Consider the following 21715-nt stretch of genomic DNA (forward strand, 5'->3'; position numbering starts at 1 on the left):
TGGACTGCCCAGGCAGGTGTTCAAGGCAAGCTTGGCTGTGGCACTCAGAGGCTGTGGTGGTGTCAGGTCCTAGGCTGGGCTGGATGACCTCAGAGCTGTGTTCCAGCCTCAGTCGTTCTGTGATTGTGTCCCTGTTAAACAACTGATTTCACTGTGTGAGAGAGGAGTGGCAGGGCAGGAACTGGGTCCCTTCCAACTCCTGACAATATCCTGTAATACTGGGAGGTTCTCCTGTTAGCTGTTAGAGGTTGTGCAGAGTGGTCAGGAGGCATTGCCAGATCAAGACACTAACTCAGATCTTGCAAGCAAGGCAGAGTGTAGACAGCTGAAGCAGTGCATGCAAATGTGTGTGTGTAAATGCAGAGACCGGGAGCAAGGCAGGCTGCCCCATCTGCTCTGCAGAGTGTGTTAGCACTGTGCATCCCTGCTGCAGAGTAACTGACTGACATTTAAATGACATTTCTGTGTCCTACAGAAACCAAAAGGAAATGCCAGAGTCCTTTGTAAGCGCTGCAAGACGCTGCTGGGAGAAAAGCTGTCACCAGGTATGTGAGGTACTAACCCCACTGCACTGACCTCCAGCAGCCACTGAGCTCTGCAGGTTACAAACTTAGGGGAAAGGAAACTTTATCTTAGAATCACAGAATGCTTTAGGTTGGAAGGGACCTCAAAGCTCAGCCAGCTCCAACCCCCTGCCATAGGCAGGGACACCTCCCACTAGAACAGGTCACTCAAGGCCTCATACAGCCTGGTCCTGAACACCTCCAGGGAGGGAGCAACCACAACTTCTCTGGGCAACCTGTGCCAGTCTCTCACCACCCTCACTGCAAACAACTTCATCCTAGCATCCACTTTTGATCTCTCCTCTGCCACTTCAAACCCATTACTCCTTGGCCTGCCATGACAAGACCTTGTCAGTAGTCCCTCCCCAGCCCTCCTGGAGCCCCCTTCAGATCCTGCAAGGCCACTCCAAGCTCTCCTGGAAGCCTTCTCCTCTCCAGGCTGCAGAGCCCCAACTCTCTCAGCCTGTGCTCAGAGCAGAGCTGCTGCAGCCCTCTCAGCATCTTGGAGGCCTCCTCTGCACTGGCTCCAACACTTCCATGTGCTGCTTGTGCTGGGGGCTGCAGACCTGCCCCCAGGACTGCAGGTGGGGTCTGAGGAGAGCAGATCCAAGGGGCAGAATCCCCTCCCTTGCCCTGCTGCCCACACTGCTCTTGCTGCACCCAGCACAGGGTTGTGTCTGGGCTGCACTCACACTGCAGGCTCCTGTCGAGCTTTTCATCTCCCCAGAGCCTCAGGCTCCCCCAAGTCTGGGAAGGCCACAAAAGCAATCTTTGTCTGTATTGGTTTGAACAAGGTAGAGATGATTTAGACTCTCACACATGTGAACATGTGGAGGATTTTTTCCCCTGTGAGGCTGACAGAGCACTGGAAGAGGCTGTCCAGGGGGGCTGTGGAGTCTCCCTCTCTGGAGATACTCCAGAGCTGCCTGGATGCCTTCCTGTGTGATGTGCTCTGGGTGATGCTGCTGTGGCAGGTGGGCTGGACCAGATGATCTTTTGAGGGCCCTTCCAGCCCCTCACATTCTGTGATTCTATGATTAATGGAAAGGTTAATTCAGAACCTAGAACTGGAAGCTAAAGATAGGATTGCTGACAGCCACTCTGGATTCATGAAGAGCAAGCCTTGTCAAAGCAGCAGCTTATCTCTCATCAGCTGCTGGTGATGAGGTGAGGAGATTATTGGTTTAAAAGCTGTCATTACATTGAATCAGCAGGATTTACCTGGAGTGGTGTGAAGATGAGCCTCTGGTGGGTTTTAAAGTGCAGTTATTAACAGGAGAGAAGCAATGATAAGACTGTACTGGCAGGGTTCAGTCTTTCAGTCTCCCCCTGCCACTGGATGAGTCAGACTGAGCCTGGCTTAGTTCAGAGATCTGCAGGATATAAAAACTTCTCAGAGAATAGAAAGCCTGTTTAAGAAATCAGTCATGAAGAGACACAGGCAGAAGATCTTGCAGGAGGTTCTGTCTGTCCTGCACAGGCTTCAGTAAAACAGCACTGGAGGTTGGATGTTTGACAGCCCACGGAGCAGGCTGGGACTTTGGGAAAGCAGTGCTTGGGAGTGTGCTTCACAGGTCATCATGAAGAGTGAGTGCCTTGACCTGAGCCTTCAGATGGTCCTAGCAAGCTGATGTGGTCAGTGGCTGTGGGAAGAGGCAGCCTGCAGAGATGGCCTGGACTTGACAGGGCTGAAGTCAGACAAGTCCATTGCTTTGTCCATATTTCTTTAGTGCTTAGGAAGTCCATGCAGGGGGCAAAGAACAGACAAAGGCAGCTAAGCAGAGATGTATGGGTTAAGTCTAGACAGAGCTGTGTCTGTGAAGAGAGACTAGAGATCTCTGGAGCCCCTGGGACAAGAGGAATGTGGAGGTGCTGGAAGGTGCCCAGAGAAGGGCCACGAGGTTGAGCAGAGGGCTGGAGCTGCTCTGCTGTGGGGAGAGGCTGAGGCAGTTGGGGCTGTGCAGTCTGGAGAGGAGAAGGCTCCCAGGTGATCATCTTGTGTCCTTGCAGGATCTGAGGGGGGCTACAAGAAAGCTGGGGAGGGACTTTTTAGGTTGTCAGGTAATTATGGGACTGGGGAGAATGGAACAAAGCTGGAAATGGGGAGATTTAGATGGAGATATTAGGAAGAAGTTGTTCAGCATGAGAGTGGTGAGAGCCTGGCAGGGGTTGCCCAGGGAGGCAGTGGAAGCCTCATCCCTGGAGGTGTTTCAGGCCAGGCTGCTCTAGTGTGAGGTGTCCCTGGGCATTGCAGGGGGTTGGAACTGGCTGCTCCTTGTGGTCTCTTCCAACCCTGACTGGTTCTGTGCTTCTGTGATGCTGCTCTGGCAGGGGGCTGGACCAGATGATCTTTCGAGGTCCCTTCCAGCCCCTCACATTCTATGATTCCATGATATGACTTTACTGATGGGGACTAAATTCTGTGCACAAGCACTTCCATTTGGTATTAAAGGCTGTCTTCAGTGGAGCTTTTGGGCAGCATTCACACTGAGGCTCAAATCTGTGCAGCATTAGTCTCCAGCTAGTGTGATTTTTGGAAAGAAATGCTGTTCTGCTCTCTGAGCAAAGGAGGAAATGATTCCCCTGTGCCTGCTGTTATTAAAACTGTCTCTTGTGATTCAGTGCAGCCTTACTGAGCAGCAGGAAATACTTCTGTGAGCTGTGCTGATCCCAGGGCTTTAGGGAAGTTCTTCCAGCTGTGGCTTCAGCTCTTGCTTGCTTTGTTTCAAGGTGATGGTTCCCAGCCTTAAACAAGGCTCAATAGGAATGACAAATTGCTGATCATGTAACTAGCTGGGAGTGGGTCTCTCCTGGCAGTGTGTGCTTTCTGTTATCGATTCCTTCTCCCACACACCAGAACAGAATTTGGCCTTCTGCTGCACCTCCTGGTTGAGTGCTGAGCTGACGTTTAATCAGCACAGCGACAGTCAGCTCCTAAGCAGCTGCTGCTCTCTCGCACCTCACAAGATGCTTTGGTCTCTTCTAGGTACCATGAAGTGCTACGTGACTGAGGTGCTCGTTCGGCCAGCCGAGGGGAGCTCCAGCCCAGCACCAAGGTAACAAGTCAGGCTGTTTGCTGGGGCTCTGTTTGAGGCAGGGTGCTCCAAACGCCCCCACACTCTCCTGCCTCGGCTCGCTGCCGCCGCTGGCAGAGTGCTGTCACTTGCTGGGCCATCAGCACAAGATGAAGCGTGGAGAAGGTGATGTAGGCTGAATTCACTGGTGCAGTTCTGTCTGGGTCTCTTTGGGAGTGTTCCTGTATAGCACAGGGGAGATTGGGTAATATTTGTCCCAGGGTCTTGTTCTTCAGTTGCTGAGCTAAAATGCAATAGCTCCTTACTTTGGGCTGCTTGTGTTTGTAGGAATGGAAAGCTACTACCTGCAGGGAGGCTGGAGCCAGGTGGGGTTGGGCTCTGCTGCCAGCCAGCCAGCAACAGAACAAGGGGACACAGCCTCAAGCTGTGTCAGGGGAGGTCTAGGCTGGATGTTAGGAGGAAATTCGTGCCAGAGAAAGTGATTGGCATTGGAATGGGCTGCCCAGGGAGGTGGTGGAGTCCCCATCCCTGGAATTGTTTAGAAGGAGGCACTTAGTGCCATGGGTTAGTTAATTAGCTGATGGTCTCAGAGGTCTTTTCCAGCCTGGTTAATTCAGGATTCTCTGTCCCTGCCAGTGCCAGCCCCTGCTGGAGCTAGCTGATACTCAAGGTGCCTTCCATCAGGGCACCTACTCCTTCTATGAATCTTTGATCCCATTCTGTGCTTCTGTGCTCCACAACCTCCCTGGGCAACCTGTGCCAGTGTCTCACCACCCTCCCTGTAAAGAGCTCTTTCCTAACATCTAGTTTCAATCTCCACTCTGCCAGTTTAAACCCATTCCTCCTTAGCCTGTCACAGAATCAACCAGGTTGGAAGAGACCTCCAGGATCATCCAGTCATGTACAGGTCCTGTCAAAATAAAGGTTGTGGAGCAGTTTAGGCTACTGATCTATTCACAGCATTGCTGTTGCAGGAAATAATCCTCTGGGTTTGAGGGAGAGGAAGATAAAGAAGATAAATAAAAGCTAGCTGTAGATGTAGTGGAATTGGCAGTGTGGAGAGGACTCAGTGTGAATGGCTTTGCCCATGTGGGTGTGACATGTGGTCAATCCTTGCCCAGGTCTCAGTTTGTGCAGAGCATGGTTGCTCAGTGTCTGGTGGAGCTGTCCTCTGCCAGAAGCACCTTTAGATTCGCCATAAAAGGGGATGATGACAAAACCTACATTCTGGTAAGCTTTTGCTTTTCAATCCTTTATCCTGTTGATAAAGTTCAGGCTATGAATCCAAGCTCTTAAAATGTATTAGCTGTGCTCTGGAGGATTGTATGGTTAAAGAAAATTAACCAAGTCAGATCCTGGAAGTGGTTCTGAGGAGTTAGAGTATGTCCTACAAGGACAGAGTGAAAGAGTTGGGGCTGTGCAGGCTGGAGCAGAGGAGGCTCCCAGGTGACCTACTTGTGGCCTGCCAGGATCTGAAGAGGGCTACAAAAAAGCTGGGGAGGGACTTGTTAGGCTGTCAGGGAGTGCCAGGACTGGGGGGAATGGAATGAAGCTGGAGGTGGGGAGAGTGAGGCTGGAGGTGAGGAGGAAGTTGTTAAACACGAGAGTGGTGAGAGGCTGGAATGGGTTGCCCAGGGAGGTGGTTGAGGCCCCATGGCTGGAGGTGTTTGAGGCCAGGCTGGCTGAGGCTGTGTGCAGCCTGCTCTAGGGTAGGGTGTCCCTGGGCATGGCAGGGGAGTTGGAACTGGCTGCTCCTTGTGCTCCCTTCCAGCCCTGAATCTATGAAATTCTCCCCCCCCCCCACATTTTTTAGTCTAAGTGACTGCCCATGTAGAAGATTCCTCTCTCAGGGCAGTGATGACAGCACTCCAGATGCACCACAAGTAGCACAGAGGCCACACTCTGGTTTGCATTCAGGAAACAGGGAGAGCTTAACTCTGGGCTTTATAATGTATCTCAGCTTTTTGCTCCAGTGCTGCTTATCTTCAATCATCAACAGTTCTGCAGATTGTACAGCATCCTTCACAAGCACTGTCTGAAGACAGCCCAGACTACTGCCATAGTACATTGCATTGCAAAGTGAGGTGGAAACCAAGCTCAAATTGCCTATTATACTTCATGTTCTAAGGCTGTTCGACTTGGTTAAGCTCCATATTTAAACTGGGACAGCTGAATTCCTCAGACCTCTCACATGGATGGGAACTTGGCTTGAGAATTACCTTAATTCTCTACAGTTGCTATAACCAGGGAGCTTATCTTTTATTCATCAACTGAGTGCAGACAGAGAGTTTGTAGTCCTGGAGTTTATACAAACAATGCAATCACAGAATGGCTTAGGTTGGAAGGGAGCTCAAAGCTCAGCCAGTTCCAAGCTCCTGTCATAGGCAGGGACACCTCCTACTAGAACAGGTTGCTCAAGGCCTCATCCAACCTGGTCCTGAACACCTCCAGGGAGGTTGTGGAGCACAGAATGTGATGGAGGAAAAGAGATCTCTGTCAGATAATTGGTTCTTGGACCATGTTGGAGGGAGAACAGGTTTGCATTTGTTCAGGCCAGAGACAAATGGGGTTGTTGGAGCAGGCTATCAGATAATGAGTGCCTCATGGAGACACAGCTACCCAAATTTAAGAGAACTTGGTCTGAGTAGACTGAATATGAGGACAAAGACTAATGACAGATGCTTGCGTTACTGACCTGTGTGCTGGAGGAAGCAGTGGCTGTACCTGCAGGAAATGAGAATTAACCAGCAAGGAAGAGCAACAGTTGGGTTTTTTCCTGCCATGTTAAGTATGAATTGATGCCTAATTGTCCCCAAACTGCTGCTGGTGCCACAGGCTGAGGCTTCAGGAGACAGCAGAGATGTGAATCATAGCATTTCCCCTCTTTGGATCAGGGACCATAAAATGGAACTGAGATTTGTGGCAGCTTTTCTCCCGAGATTGTCTTTGAAGCCTAGTGACAAAGTGATTTAAAACCCAAACCAGCCAAGCACTGAAAAAACTACCCACAGCCCCCCCAGACAAATGCTTCCTCCTGGTGCTGTCATCTCAGAAAAGGTCAGAGATCTGCACCACACAGGAGTGCTAAACCTGTATTTCTGCAGAGCTGCTTCTCCTGGAGTTAATGGGAGCTGAACAGCTGTGCTGTTCCAAGTGTGGAGAGGAAGGAGAGCTTATGCATTGGGAGTAACAGAGCTGAAAGGACAGGTCAAAAGATCAGAGAACATCTCCAGGGATGGGGCCTCAACCACCTCCCTGGGCAACCTGTGCCAGGCTCTCACCACCCTCATGCTAAACAACTTCTTCCTAACATCCAGTGTTAATCTCCCCATTTCCAGCTTTGCTCCATTCCCCCCAGTCCTATCACTACCTGACAGCCTAACAAGTCCCTCCTCAGCTTTCTTGTAGCCCCTTAAGATACTGGAAGACCACAATGAGGTCACCTGGGAGCCTTCTCCTCTCTAGGCTGAGCAGCTCCCACTTGCTCACTCTCTGCTTGTAGGAGAGGTGCTCCAGCCCAAGCTGAAACTGTGTTAGCCAGAGGGACCACATTTAGACTTCTTTGAGCCCAGCACACCAAGTTTTGGTCATTCCTCATTTAGACCAAAGACAAGATCAAAAAATAGTTAATACATGAGGAAAAGAAGGAAGTTATTGCCTGGCAAAGCAAACGTGGCTCAGGAGTTGATTTGCTCGTGCCAAGTGTCCTTTCACCTGCAAAGATTAATTTGCTTTCTCTGTCTTGTGTGCTAAAGCATCAGAGCAGGTCTGCTGCATGGCTGTGGAGACAAAGGCATGCTCTGAGCACGGGGTGGAATGCTGCTGGCAGATGCCACAGATCCAGCACACACTCTGGAAGGAAGCACTGTCCTGGTGGACCAGGCTGCAAATGGTTTCAAAGAATTACAGAATCATTTTGGTCAGAAAAGACCTTCAAGATCACCAAGTCCAATCACTGATCAATACCACCATGGCCATTCAGCTGTCTCCTGAAGTGCCATGCCTACACAGGCTTTGAACCCCTCCAGGGATGCTGACTGCACCACCTCTCTGTGCAGCCTGTTCCAGTCCTTGAGCACTCATTCACTAAAGGCTTTTTTCCTATCAGCCATCTGAACCTCCTCTGGCCACTTTGTGGCCATTTCCTTTCCTCCTGTTGCTAGTTACTGGGGAGAAGAGGCTGTCCTTCACCTCACTGCAGCCACCTCTCAGGTGCTCACAGGGAGCAGTGAGGTCTCACACAGAATCACATAGAATTAACCATGTTGGAAAAGACCTTCAATGTTACCAAGTCCAACCTATCACCTAACACCTTCTGATTAACTAACCCCAGCACCAAGTGCCTCATGCAGCCTTCTCTGAAACACCTCCAGGGCTGGGCACTCTCTCTCCAGACAACTCATTCCAATGCCAGTCTCTCTGACAAGAACTCCCTCCTAACATCCAGACTGAACCTGCCCTGGCACAGCTTGAGGCCGTGTCCCCTTGTTCTGCTGCTGGGTGCCTGGCAGCAGAGCCCAACCCCACCTGGCTACAGCCTCCCTGCAGGGAGCTGCAGAGAGCAACGAGCTCTGCCCTGAGCCTCCTCTGCTGCAGGCTGCACACCCCCAGCTCCCTCAACCTCTCCTCACAGGGCTGTGCTCCAGGCCCCTCCCCAGCCTTGCTGCCCTTCTCTCAACACCTTCCAGCACCTCAACATCTCTCTTGAATTCAGGAGCCCAGAACTGGTCCCTCTGCAGAACCTTCCTGCCCTCTAACAAATCAACACAGCTCTCATTTCAGCCTTCTCCAGGCTAAGCAGTCCCAGTCTCTCACCACAAGCCATCTTCTCTAGAGCCTTCACCAGCCTCATTCAGTTGCTTTCTCTAAAGCACATTGCAGAAGGGTTCTGAAGGAAGCAGACAGCTCTTGCTGCTGTGACCCCTAGACTAGTTTGAAGACTATTCCCCTTCTGAAAAGCATCCCTGGAGCCTCCTTCAAGGGGAAGTGTTAAGAGAACTTCCTCCTTTTCTTTCCATCATCGTTCTTTATGCTCTATCTTCTTTCTTTCATCTCTATGTCTTTGCATTTTCCCCCACCTTCCTCTTCATTGCCATCCTTTTCCTTTCCATCTCCCTACTCTTCAGCACCACCTCCCCTTTCCCACCCCATACTGCACTTCCTCCTCTTACCTTCCAAACCGAGAGCACCTGGGTTCCACTGGAGTCTCCTCCCAGTTCAGCTGTCACCACTTTGCCCTCCCTGCCCACTGCCCTTTTTAATCTGGATGCTGATGGAGTCTCCTCCCCTCCCCAGGTGCAACCACTTTGCCCTCCCTGCCCTCTGCCCTATTTAATGGGCCCCAGCAGAGGCAGCAGCCCCAAGTTTGCCCATCTGGGCAGAGGGATCCTCCTCCCGTCGGGACTGGTGAGTGCCCCTGGTGCACACTGGGTGCCTGGTGGAGGATCTCAAAGGCCGGGGGGCCTGCTGGCCCCCCGGTTCCACACAGCTAGGCTAGGGACTCAGTGACTGCTATGACATTGCTCACCGGTGCTGGTTGTGTCTCCTCACTTAGGCTGAGCTGCTCTCTGATTAACTGCTTCTTTTTGCTTACTGGTGAAGCTGCAAAGGACAGGATGAAGAAGTCCACAGAAGGTTCTGAGGAGCCTCGAAGAAGCACGGAGGAAATGTCTGGGAATGCTCTACAAGGAAAATGGATTAAGACTCCAGTCTCACTGCCACTCTTCTGTGTCAGAGTGGCTAAAACACTGTCTTGTTTTGTAACTGAGTTAAAAGCAGCTGTGCTCTGTACCAGGGGAGATCCTGACTGTGTGACACCAGGTCAGGGCACCAGATGCCTGTGGCATGGTCCAGGATTTCACTCTGTTGAGCTGCTTGGCAGCCAGAGAACTGTTACCTCAAACCAGGTGTGCTTCTGCTTCAAACTCCATTTCACATGGCCCCAGCAGTCTCATTTCACACCATTCTGGCTGCAAGCTGCAGTTCTGCAGATGCTCTGTGTTGGTTGGACAAATCTATGGATATGTTTCCAGGTGGATAAAGGTCTAAAGCTACTGCACAGATCACACCCCAGAGCCAAGCCTTTATTATGCAACTGGCACTAAGGTGCTGCTGGGGTTGGAGCTGAGCCCAAGCCACCTTCCCTGCCTGCTGCACTCAGGCCCTGTGGAAAACCAGGAGAGGCAAAGGGTTGCCTAGAATCATAGAATCAAGCAGGTTGGAAGAGAACTCTAAGCTCATCCAGCCCAACCTAGCACCCAGACCATGACATCCAGCCTTTGCTTCAACAACTCCAGGGATGGGGACTCCACCTCCCTGGGCAGCCCATTCCAATGCCAATCACTCTCTCTGACAACAACTTTCTCCTGACATCCAGCCTGAACCTGCCCTGGCACAGCTTGAGCCTGGGTCCCCTTCTTCTGTCCCTGGCTGCCTGGCAGCAGAGCCCAACCACACCTGGCTACAGCCTCCCTTCAGGGAGCTGCAGGCAGCAATGAGCTCTGCCCTGAGCCTCCTCTGCTGCAGGCTGCACACCCCCAGCCTCTTAGGGCTTTTGTACGTAGCACAGGCCAGCAACCTCCAAGCATGTCATGGAACCATAGGTGGTTTAGTTTGGAAGGGACCTCAAAGCTCATCCAGTTCCACCCCTCTGCCATAGGCAGGGACACCTGCCACTAGAACAGGTTGCTCAAGTGATTCTCCTCCTCTCATCCCCCCCAAGACATCTTTATCAATATCTCTCATTCCTCCTTCATGAAACTTCCACCATAATGTCCTGGGCCTTGGGCTCTGGTGAATTGTAGCTGTTGCATCCAGTTAGGACATTGACTCTGTGCTGTTAGTGGTGCCTCTCCTGCAGGAGATGTCAGATGTCTGCTGCCTAACAACATGTAACTGCTTTTACTTGAAGCTGATTAGGTCATGAGAAGCAGAGGACTGCTCTCTAGTGAGCAGCATTGCATGGATCCTGTTTTCTACAGAACCAGTCAGGGCTGGAAGGGACCACAAGGAGCAGCCAGTTCCAACCCCCTGCCATGCCCAGGGACACCTCACACTAGAGCAGGCTGCACACAGCCTCAGCCAGCCTGGCCTGAAACACCTCCAGGGATGAGGCTTCCACCACCTCCCTGGGCAACCCCTGCCAGGCTCTCACCACCCTCATGCTGAACAACTTCTTCCTAACACCCAGTCTGATTCTCCCCATTTCATAGAATCATTTCCAGCTCTGTTCCATTCCCCCAGCCCTATGATAAATGTCTCTTGTCTAAACATTGAATACTGGCTCAGGACTTGTGAAAAATGATTGCCACAGGTAACTCAGATCACTTCCCTCCTGCAGGCAGTGAGGAAAGGCAAACTCTACACTTTCTGTGCAGTGGCTAGCACCAAAGCCCCGAATCCAGGTGGGAACACTGGCACACAGTCACACAAAGAGGAGTTGAGGTCCAGAATGTGAGGCCAAAAGTTCAGATTTCTCCCACCTCTCCCCAGTAAATATCCCATCCCTTGCCAGGGACAGTCAGGCTGGCTGAAGAATCACAGAATCAAGCAGATTGGAAGAGGGCTCCAAACTCAGCCAGTCCAACCTAGCACCCAGCCCTGGCCAACCAACCAGACCATGGCACTAAGTGCCCCAGCCAGGCTTTGCCTGAACACTTCCAGGCGCAGCCACTCCACCGCCTGTTGAATAGGGCTGGGCCAGTGCTGATCCCTGGGGGATGCCCCTGGACACCAGTCACAACCACTCTGTGCCTGCTCATCCTTCAGGGTGAGGGAACAGCCTGGAATTTATGCAGTCTACAATGTAGTAACTCCTCCATTTATGTACTTCTCCATTGCTTCTTCATTAATTGCTCTCCATTAACTACTTCTCTATTAATTGCTTCTCCATTTATAGATCTGGCTTTTAAATTCTGACACGATGCTGGTGGAGTCTTTAGGAAGTTCCTCATCCCACAGAGCTTTCACACTGTTTGGAGATACTTTCCTGCCTGACTCTGGATCAGTGGGGCCCTGGAATGCTGTCAAAGTGCTTTACCAGCCGTGCACTAAAAGCAGGAATAAGGAGTGAGTACTTACTGCTTCTGAGCTCTGTCTTGCACTGCAGGGCAAGCTGTGTGGACAGTCAGTTCATCCCAGGCTGAGGCAGCTGGGGCTGTGCACCCTGGGGAGGAGAAGGCTCCCGGTGACCACCTTGTGGCCTTGCAGTGTCTTAAGGGGGCTGCAGGAAGGCTGGGGAGGGACTTTTTAAGCTGCCAGGTAGTGATAGGACTGGGGGCTGGACCAGATGATCTTTGGAGGTCCCTTCCAGCCCTTGGCATTCTGTGATTGCATGATTCTATGGTGTAGCACATCTCTGCCACTCTCCCTGTGCTGCATAGGTGAGGAACTTGAGATTGTCCCCCTTAAGCCAGCTCTGCTCTTCCACCACAGTCACAGCACAGCATCACAGCATCAACCAGGTTGGAAAAGACCTCCACGAGTCCAACCTATCACCCAGTCCTTCTAGTGAACTAACCCTGGCACTAAGTGCCTCATGCAGCCTCCAGGCATAGCTGAAGTTCCTCTAGCAATTACTTCTGTGCCCTGCTTCTGCAGCACAGACCTCTGAGCCACTTGACAGTGCAGTCCTCAACCACTGCCGTTCAGAGCATATGGCTGAAGTAAGTTGTTGCCAGTTTTGGCTTGCTTAAAGACACTGCACTGTGAACCATGGCAGTTTAGGAAATGAGTGATGAGCAGCTCAGGAGTCCAGGCAGGATCAGCAGCTGGAACCAGTCACTCCATCAGCTGTCTCTTCCTTGCTCATCACTCAGCTCCCTGAGTACTGAAAACTCAGCGATGCAGACACCTCAGAGCACACAGAGCCAGCAGGTCACAGCAGCTGGACAGCATTCAGGCACTGGCCCTGCAGGACCTCCATTTTCTGCTGTAACCACTTCTGGGCTTGAAAAATGAATCATTGCTTAACAAACCTCTGCTGATTTGTCATCACTGCATCTATAAATCCATTTCTAATGGCTGGGCACCTGAATTTCAGCACTCCCTTCCCCAAGGCCACGTTAGTCAGCATGAGCTCAGACTGATATGTAGATAATTTGGGGTTTTTTTTGGTCTCCAAAACCTGTAAGGAAGTGTAAAAAATTTATGATGTTGCTTTAACAAGGCCAAGTAGGATTTGAGATGATTTATCTAAGCCCTTATTAAAGACAAAATCCTGTCTGCGTTTAGCCATGCAGAGCAAAGCTGTTCTGCAGAGGCCTCTGCACTGCCATTGGCAGGCACAAAGCTGACAGCATGGGAAGGAGTGGGAAGGATCTCTCCTCTCTACCACTTCACTGCAAAGCCAAAGTTACAACTAACTGCTGGTAGGAAATGGGGAGTGGAGGGATAGCACCTCTTGGCCTTCAAATCCTCTACTGGGAACTGGGTCCAGTTCTAGGCCCCTCCATTCAAGAGAGATGTTGAGGTGCTGGAAGGTGTTGAGAGAAGGGCAGCAAGGCTGGGGAGGGGCCTGGAGCACAGCCCTGTGAGGAGAGGCTGAGGGAGCTGGGGGTGTGCAGCCTGCAGCAGAGGAGGCTCAGGGCAGAGCTCATTGCTGTCTGCAGCTCCCTGAAGGGAGGCTGTAGCCAGGTGGGGTTGGACTCTGCTGCCAGGCACCCAGCAACAGAAGAAGGGGACCCAGGCTCAAGCTGTGGCAGGGCAGGTTGTGGCTGGATGTTAGGAGGAAGTTGCTGGCAGAGAGAGTGACTGGCACTGGAATGGGCTGGCCAGGTCCCTCTGCAGGACTCTGCTACCCTCCAGCAGCTCCACAGCTTGGTGCCATCTGCAAACACACTGATGCTGGACTCAATCCCCCCGGTCCAGATCATCAATAAAGACATTGACCAGGACTGTGCCCAGCACTGCTCCCTGGGGCACAGCAGCAGAGTCAGCAGCACTCTGGGCCCGGCCCTGCAGGCAGTTCCTGACCCATAGCAGTGAGCCTCGCAACCAGGAGCCGCCAGGAGTTAGGCTTTGTTTCAGTAAATGGAAGCATTGCACTGAAAGGTCATTTTCACCCTGCTTAGTGTGGAATGATTTAGGCTGGATACAGAAGTCTGCTTTTTTGAGCACAGGGTTCTAAAAAAGGTCTTTCAGTCTGGCCAGGCCCCAAACCATTTATTACATCTCTTGAATTTTTCATGCCTTTTTTTCCCTTGCAGCATCTGTGAGGGTTGAGGCTTTGTCAGCAATGAAGCTGGGCACCCGTGACAGAGTTGCTGCTGCTCTGTAGATATTTTAATCAGACTTATCAGCTTGCAGGATCATCTGGCAGCTGCTTTGGGCAAGTGAACCATCCAGGACTTTTTGAACTGACTTCTCTAATGTTTTGGTGAGCAGGGGAGGGCCTCAGACAGCTGGAACTGGAAAGAAAGTCAATTGTGGTCGAAGCTGGGAGCTGAAAGAACTTGAGCTTGCATTTTGTGATGCTTAGAGTTATCACTGGAGGTCAGGAGTGGGAAGCACAGCTGCTTGATGGAGTTTCCAACCTAGGGTGCAGGGAAAAGAGCTTGTGAAATATTTCTTCCCGATCCATCCGCAGGAGGAGCTGGGAAATTCCAGACCTGTGAGCCTGACCTCGGTGCCAGGCAAGGGCATGGAACAGGTCGTCTTGAGTGCCATCACACAGCACCTACAGCATGGCCAAGGGATCAGGCCCAGGCAGCATGACTTTAGGAAGGGCAGGTCCTGCCTGACCAACCTGAGCTCCTTTTATGATCAGGTTCCTGCCTGGTGCATGTGGGGCAGGCTGTGGATATAGGTAGGGTGGCACCAGCCACACTTTCAGCAGCAGGTCCGCAGCACACTGCACCATGTCCTCTGCATCCATCCCAAGCACAGCAGTATGCATTTATTGCCATCCATTAAGGAAGTTGTGAGCCATCTGTTCTCATTCAGGGTAAGGTCTGTCCCAGAAGGAATTAAGAAGTGCTAAAGGTAAAGAAAAGTTTCTAAGGAGAGCAGGCAAAGCTTCATTCTGAGCTGCAAGAAAGCTGCAGGTGAGATTGCTGTTAACTGCTGCTGGACTAGGTGGTGCTGAGCACCATCAGCATCCCCCTCCACTAGAGTGAGTTAGCAGCAGTGATCTGGCAGCAGCAGCCTGCTCTTTACTGCTTTCAGAACAAGTGCCTGAGTTCTTCCCACCTGGAATGCAGTAAGACATTCCAAGGCTGCAGTGTAGAGCTCTAACACAGCCATTACAGCAAAGGAACACATCCAAGAGCATCGCCCTTGTGGTTTTTATGAGAGCAATTTGCTTCTCCTTTTAGTGGGACCTCACTGCTGTGCTGCTGAGCAGCCTGCACTTACATTGCCCTTTGGAGCTGCCCCAGCAGGTCTGCAGAGCCTGCATGCCCATGAGCACTCCCAGCAGACTCGAGGCAGTGCCCAGCAAGAGCTAAGCTCCTGTGCTGTTCGGCTGGGTTTATAGGAGAACTTCTAAGTTGCCCTCTGAGTTCTACTCTTGGACCCAGCTGCTCAGAAATGATGCAGGGGAGTGTACAAAGTAGGTTCAAGGAAACACCTCACATTAGAATCATAGCATCATAGAATGGCTTGGGTTGGAAGGGACCTCAAGGATCAGCCAGTTCCAAGCCCCTGCCATAGGCAGGGACACCTCCCACCAGAACAGGTCACTCAAGGCCTCATCCAACCTGGTCCTGAACACCTCCAGGGAGGTTGTGGAGGTTGTGCTTGGGGCTGCAGAACTGCACCCAGGAGTGCAGGTGGGGTCTGAGGAGAGCAGATCCAAGGGGCAGAATCCCCTCCCTTGCCCTGTGCCCACACTGCTCTTGCTGCACCCAGCACAGGGTTGTGTCTGGGCTGCACTCACACTGCAGGCTCCTCTGGAGCTTTGCATCACCCCAGACTCTGTTCCTCAGGGCTGCTCTCAGCCATTCCCCAGCCAGCCTGGAGCTGTGCTTGAGAACCTGTGCACTGTGCATCTCTTGCCCTCTGTCTGCCCTGTTTTCTCCCTGTCATGTTTCTACAAGCTTGAGCATCACAAGCCCAGCAGGAGCTGTTTTCTCCGCAAGCTTACATTCCCCCTGCTCTAAAGCAGAACTTCATTGGAACTGATGAAAACTCCTACACCTCCTACACTTTTCTGCTTTTACAGCTCCAGCTTTTGCCAAAATTCTTAATCTTGCAGATAAGCCTCTGCTCTGCCCTGCTGAGACCTCATCTTGAGCACTGCCTTCAGTTTTGGGCTCCCCAGTTTCAGAGGGACAGGACAGGGATCTGCTGGAGAGGGTCCAGCAGAGGGCTATGAGGATGATGAGGGGACTGAAGCAGTGCCTGGTGAGGAGAGGCTGAGGGACCTGGGGCTGCTTAGTCTGGGAAGGAGAAGGCTGAGAGGGGATTGAATCAATGTCTGTAACTATCTGAGGGCTGGGGGTCAGGACGGGGGGACAGGCTCTGCTCACTGCTCCCTGGCACAGGACAAGCAGCAATGGATGGAAGCTGCAGCACAGCAGGTTCCAGCTCAGCACAAGGGGGAACTTCTTGCCTGGAAGGGTCCCAGAGCCCTGGCACAGGCTGCCCAGAGAGGTTGTGGAGTCTCCTTGTGTGAAGCCTTCCCAGGCCTGTCTGGATGTGCTCCTGTGTGCCCTGAGCTGGATTGTGTGGTCCTGCTTTGGCAGGGGGCTTGGACTGGATGATCTCTTGGGGTCCCTTCCAACCCCTGACATTCTGTGCCCCTGTGAGTGAAGAATTTCTTTCTCCATAGGCAGTTTCTATTATGGGTTGGCTGTGTGGATATAGCTTCTACTGCTGTGCCTTCAATGCACTGAGATTTTCCTGGGGGCTACCAGGCAGGCTTGGGTTTTTTTATCCCCAAGGTCAGCTCCTGCAAAACACAAGATGCCTTTTTCTCCCTCTCTGTGCTCAGCTTGGTTTTGCTTGCTTGGTGCTGGGAGTGGCTGGAGATGGTAGTGCCTTAGTTATCCTCAGTGCCCATCTGTGCAGGGTCTGCTTTGGTGCATTTGCAGGTGCTGCTGATCCCACGCTTCTGGGTGTGGCGTGGAGCAGAAGTCTGCTTTAGACATTGCCTCTTGATTGAGCTTTTGATATGTTCACTTGAAATAGTGTCAGTCCTCAGCTTAAAGGTTGCAGAGTAGATGAGCACCTGCTAATCCTTCCCCGGGGTGCTTAAGCTCTAAGTCAGTGTTTCCTGCAGCTGAAATTCTCTTTTATCCTCTGCAGAGGCTCCACAGTGGGTGCTGTTTTGCAGAGGAATTAAATAATTTTCTGGCTGATAGGGCCTGCAACTTAAAATTAATGCTCTTGCCATTGCATAGCAGCCAGCTGGAGGAGGGAAGGCAGTGGAAAGCAAGCAAGCAAGTTGGTGAGCATCTGAAAATCTTTAGAGAAGTATATTGAGCATTGCTTAGAATTTGCATGCTCCAAAGTAAAGCTAATCCTAGGCAGGGTGGAAACTCCAAGATGCATTTCTGTGCAAAATGTTGGCCTATGCTGAGCTAGGTCTCTGTGCTTCAGAGGAGTGCTCTGCTGGAGAACAGCCGTGGCTCTCCTGGCACAGTGGGCTGACCACTGTTTGCTTTCCTGCTCTTGGCCTTGGGCACTCTGAGAACAAAAGAACTGAGTGCTGTGGGCTGGGCACAGGCTGAGTTTGTGGTAATGCTGTTTCTTCACAACTACTCCTTGGATAAGGAGTTGGCGGGATGCTGGCACTCAGAGACACAAGCAGGACATGGAAGTGTTGGAGCCAGTGCAGAGGAGGCCTCCAAGATGCTGAGAGGGCTGCAGCAGCTCTGCTCTGAGCACAGGCTGAGAGAGTTGGGGCTGTGCAGCCTGCAGAAGAGAAGGCTTAGGGGAGAGCTTGGAGTGGCCTCGCAGGATCTGAAGGGGGCTCCAGGAGGGCTCCAGGAGGGACTATTGACAAGGTCTTGTCATGGCAGGATGAGGAGGAATGGGTTTGAAGTGGCAGAGGGGAGACTGAAAGTGGCTGTTAGGAAGAAGTTGTTTGCAGTGAGGGTGGTGAGACACTGGCAGGGGTTGCGCAGGGAGGTGGTGGAAGCCTCATCCCTGTCTGTTTTTCAGGCCAGGCTGGATGAGGCTCTGGGCAAGCTGATCTAGTGGAAAGTATCCCTGCCCAGCTCTCCAGTCTGTCCAAGTCTCACTGACTGGCTGCAGAGCCTTCAGGTGTCTCAGCCAAGCCTGCACTCGTCAGTGTGCCATAGCATCTACACGGGGGCAGGTTTTCAGCTCAGCAGCTGATGAGCAGGCATTGATTTTTCTGTCATTTTTAGAACAGTACAAGGCTAATTAAAAATATAAATAAGTGGCATAGTAAGGGTGTAGACATCATCAGCCAGCATTAGAACTGGCTTTAGCCTGAATCAGTTTTGCAGGTAGTTATTTAATTGAGCAGGTTTGCCCTTTGCTTCAGTAAAGTCTTCTGTGTTTCTGCTGGAGATGGAGCTCGAGGAGAGGGCAGCTTCAGCACCAGCAGAGAGCTCACAACAAGGGCTGAGCCCCTTACAGCTTCTGTGTTGTCTAGGGGCAGTGGTGGAATGGAGACAGAGGAAGTTGCATGGCAACATGAGGAAAATGTTTTCCCTGTGAGTGGGACAGGAGACTGGAAGAGGCTGCCCAGGGGGCTTTGGAGTCTCCCTCTCTGCAGAGCTGCCTGAATGTGTTCCTGTGTGATCTGCTCTGGCTGCTGCTGCTCTGGCAGGGGGCTGGACCAGATGATCTTTTGAGGACACTCCCAGCCCCTGACATTGTGTGATTCTGAAATGAAAGATCCTTTCCTTGCCCCTCATAGGGTTCACCAAAGTGTAACTCAGTTTTGCTTTTCAAGTGTCAGTTCTTTATCGTGAGAAGATTTAATGACCTTAACACATGTTCAGTTACTTAGACATGCTGTTGTTAAGTCCTCTCTACTTGGATCACTTACCTGACACTCACCAATGCTTTTCGTGACTGGAACTTGCTGTGCTGGCAGCAGTGGCTTCTGCTGGGTGAAATGTCCCATTGCTGAGCCCTGTTGGTGCTGTCCCAGGCACACAGCCCTCGATTAGCTGATCTGAGTGTTGCTGAGCCCCATTGGCAGCTTTTCTCTGTGGGGCAGCTGGTGAGTGCATGTCTCCTTGCTCCTCAGGTGCCTAAACCATGAAGCTTCTCCTGACTTAACAAACTTGAGATCCCTCTTAAAAGGATTTTGAGACCTTAAGGTGGAGTGGCTGTGCCTGGAGGTGTTGAAGCCAAGCCTGGATGGGGCACTTGGTGCCAGGGTCTGGTTGATTGGGCAGGGCTGGGTGCTAGGTTGGGCTGGGTGAGCCTGGAGGTCTCTTCCAAGCTGGTTGATTCTATGATTTGGCTGAACTAGGCAGAGGTTTAAAGTTCTGGGGAAGGGCAGAATACAGAAGAGGGAGCAAAGGAGAGGGGGGGATGGCAGCCAGGAGGGTTAGAGTGGTTTGGGTTTTCCTGTTGGCCAGGGCACTGTCAGGCAAAACTGGACGCTGAGAACTGACAGGGGTGGACTTAATGTCCTGTGAAGAAACTGACTTTGGCATGCTTAGAGCACCCTCCTAACTTGGACCACGTTACTGAGTGGGCTTCCCTGCTCCTCCTGTGCTGAGGCCTGGTTTCTGCAGCTGACTCATCTCCCTCACACTGCCAAGGTCAGTATGGAGCGGTGAGGTTTTACCTGCCGTAAATTGAGTCCAAAGCAGATGAGGCAGTGCAGGCTGTGCTGATGGCTTAGGGAATCTGTGTGCAATTTATGAATTGCATTTCCTAGGGAGGGTCACAATTAGTTCTGTCTGCCTGAGCAGCCCAGAAGCTGAAGGCTGCTTTGCAATGCAGAGAAGTGGAATGTTTGCCGAAGGAGGAACAAAGAATACCATTCCTTTCCCCTCCTAACCTCACCTCCCTCCAGCCAATCTGCCTTATCTCCTCCTTACTCCTTTCAGCTGGCACAGGCAGGCTGTGCTGTGTCCTGGGAATTATGATGGCTCTTGCTTCTGTTCACAAAAGCAGGAGGCTTGGCCCAGAAAAGCTTAGAAGCAAGAAGTCATTGCTGAGTAAAGGCATTAATGAGCAGGGGAGGAGAATCCAGAGAATCATAGAATCAGCCAGGTTGGAAGAGATCCAACCTAGCACACAGCCCTCTCCAATCCTATCTGCATCCAAAGCTACCATCTGAGAGTGCTGGGGGATACCAAATGGTCTCCGGCACAGCAATGTGCCCTGTGGCCAAGAGGGCAAATGGGATCCTGATGGGCATTAAGCAGAGTGTGTCCAGCAGATCCAGGGAGGTTCTCCTCCACTTCTGCTCTGCCCTGCTGGGACCTCATCTTCAGTGCTGCCTTCAGTTTTGGGCTCCCCAGTTGAAGAAGGACAGGGATCTGCTGGAGAGGGTCCAGTGGAGAGCTATGAGGATGCTGAGGGGAGTGGAGCAGTGCCTGGTGAGGAGAGGCTGAGGGCCCTGGGGCTGCTTAGGCTGGAAAAAGGGAGACTGAGAGGGGATTGAATCAATGTCTATAACTCTCTGAGGGCTGGGGGTCAAGAGGGGGGGGACAGGCTCTGCTCACTGCTCCCTGGCATAGGACAAGCAGCAATGGATGGAAGCTGCAGCACAGCAGGTTCCAGCTCAGGGGGAACTTCTTACCTGGAAGGGTCCCAGAGCCCTGGCACAGGCTGCCCAGAGAGGCTGTGGAGTCTCCTTGTGTGGAGCCTTTCCAGGCCTGTCTGGATGTGTTGCTGTGTGCCTTGAGCTGGATTGTGTGGTCCTGCTGTGGCAGGGGGGCTGGGACTGGATGATCTCTCTGGATCCCTTCCCACCCCTGCCATCCTGTGACACTGTGATGTGCTCTCACTGACTGAACTAAAATGAGCTTGAAAGGCCATGGCCAGAGGGTCTGCAGGGGATGCATGGGACCCTCCTGCCCTCAGCTGACAGAATCTTACCCCTGATTTGCTTCCAGGCTGCACTGTGGATCTCTAGGGTGACAGCTCACTTCTAGAGACAGCCTAGAAAAGCTAAAATGGCCCAGGAGCAGTCAAGCACAATCATGGAGTGGCTAGTCCTGCTCTGGCAGAGGGTTGGACTGGATGAGCTCTTTGGATCCCTTCCAACCCCTAGCATCCTGGGAGCCTGGGATCTGCACATCTGTCCTACTGGCTCCTTTCCTACCTTCTCCCTCAGCTGGCTCCAAGCTCTTTCTGATCATTTGCTCTCTCTTAATGTCAGATTGATTTATTGTATGTTACTTGCATGGCTGAGCAGGTCTCAGCTAGCTGACAGTGCTGGCACTTGTGATTGATGTGGGAGGAAGCAGGGAGCTGGTGGGGCTGAGATGTCCTCTGTGGGTGCTTGCTGTCCCAGTGAGCAGGGTGCAGTCTCCCCTCCAGTGCTGGCCATCAGGCAGCTGTCCTGCCACAGAGGGGCTCTGTGAAGTGAAGGTGGAGACTCAGGGGAGGGGTTGTGTTTTGGTTGCTTCTCATTTAAGCATGGATGTTCCTCTCCTTCCTCTACAAGGAAGATTATGGAAAAATATTCCCAGGAGTAATAGGGATAAAGAAGAACAAAGAGACATGGCCTGGGAAACGACTTCCCATGGGCACTTAGTGCTGAAGGCTGATTCTGAATGTGAGGGTTCCTAGAGCAGTTAAGTGCTGGTTCCACACAGGCTTTGTAAGGAGGGCATGCACTGGAATCATTTCAGGAAGGACTAATAGCTGAGCCATAAGCAGACAGGAGCTGCAGTGTGATTAGGCTAAATGCCTTCATGCAGGCACCCCCCAGGTAAACCAACAGCCACCCAAAAATGCACCTCTGTGGCGTCAGCGCGGTAGGAGTTTGACCTTAACCTGAGGAGGCAGCTCCCAAAATCCCTCAAAGCAAAGCTCAGTGATAGAATCAGAGCACTGGTGGAAGCTGTGATGTTTTGAGCACTGCTGCAAGTTCTGCAAAGGTTCTTTCCACACTATGACAACACCTCCCCAAGACCTGGAACTGTGCTGCCTCACCTTCAGTCTCCAAACTCCAGCTACGTTGGAAGGTGCCTGCATGCTGCTTTGGGTAGCCTCCTTCTTTCCTGACAAACT

The 21715-nt window shown here is 51.9% G+C and overlaps 1 protein-coding gene and 2 long non-coding RNA genes across 5 annotated transcripts in view; 2 read left to right on the forward strand and 1 right to left on the reverse strand.

Moving 5' to 3' along the window:
• UBE3D (ubiquitin protein ligase E3D) overlaps positions 1-21715 on the forward strand; it is an 88876-nt gene that overhangs the window by 10218 nt on the left and 56943 nt on the right. For all 3 annotated transcript variants that reach the window (XM_064169272.1, XM_064169271.1, XM_064169270.1), the window contains 4 exons: positions 476-545; positions 3550-3619; positions 4720-4828; positions 11496-11665. In XM_064169272.1, coding sequence (XP_064025342.1) covers positions 476-545; positions 3550-3619; positions 4720-4828; positions 11496-11665 — 419 coding nt within the window. The remainder of the gene's footprint in view (positions 1-475; positions 546-3549; positions 3620-4719; positions 4829-11495; positions 11666-21715) is intronic.
• On the reverse strand, positions 2949-8843 carry LOC135189180 (uncharacterized). The gene is made up of 3 exons (XR_010307946.1): positions 8770-8843; positions 7257-7377; positions 2949-3819 (listed from the first exon to the last, which is right to left on the reverse strand). It is a non-coding gene; the product is annotated as an uncharacterized LOC135189180 (long non-coding RNA).
• On the forward strand, positions 8891-9677 carry LOC135189181 (uncharacterized). The gene is made up of 2 exons (XR_010307947.1): positions 8891-9004; positions 9153-9677. It is a non-coding gene; the product is annotated as an uncharacterized LOC135189181 (long non-coding RNA).

This window comes from Pogoniulus pusillus, chromosome 31, assembly GCF_015220805.1.
Source record: "Pogoniulus pusillus isolate bPogPus1 chromosome 31, bPogPus1.pri, whole genome shotgun sequence".
NCBI lineage: Eukaryota > Metazoa > Chordata > Aves > Piciformes > Lybiidae > Pogoniulus > Pogoniulus pusillus.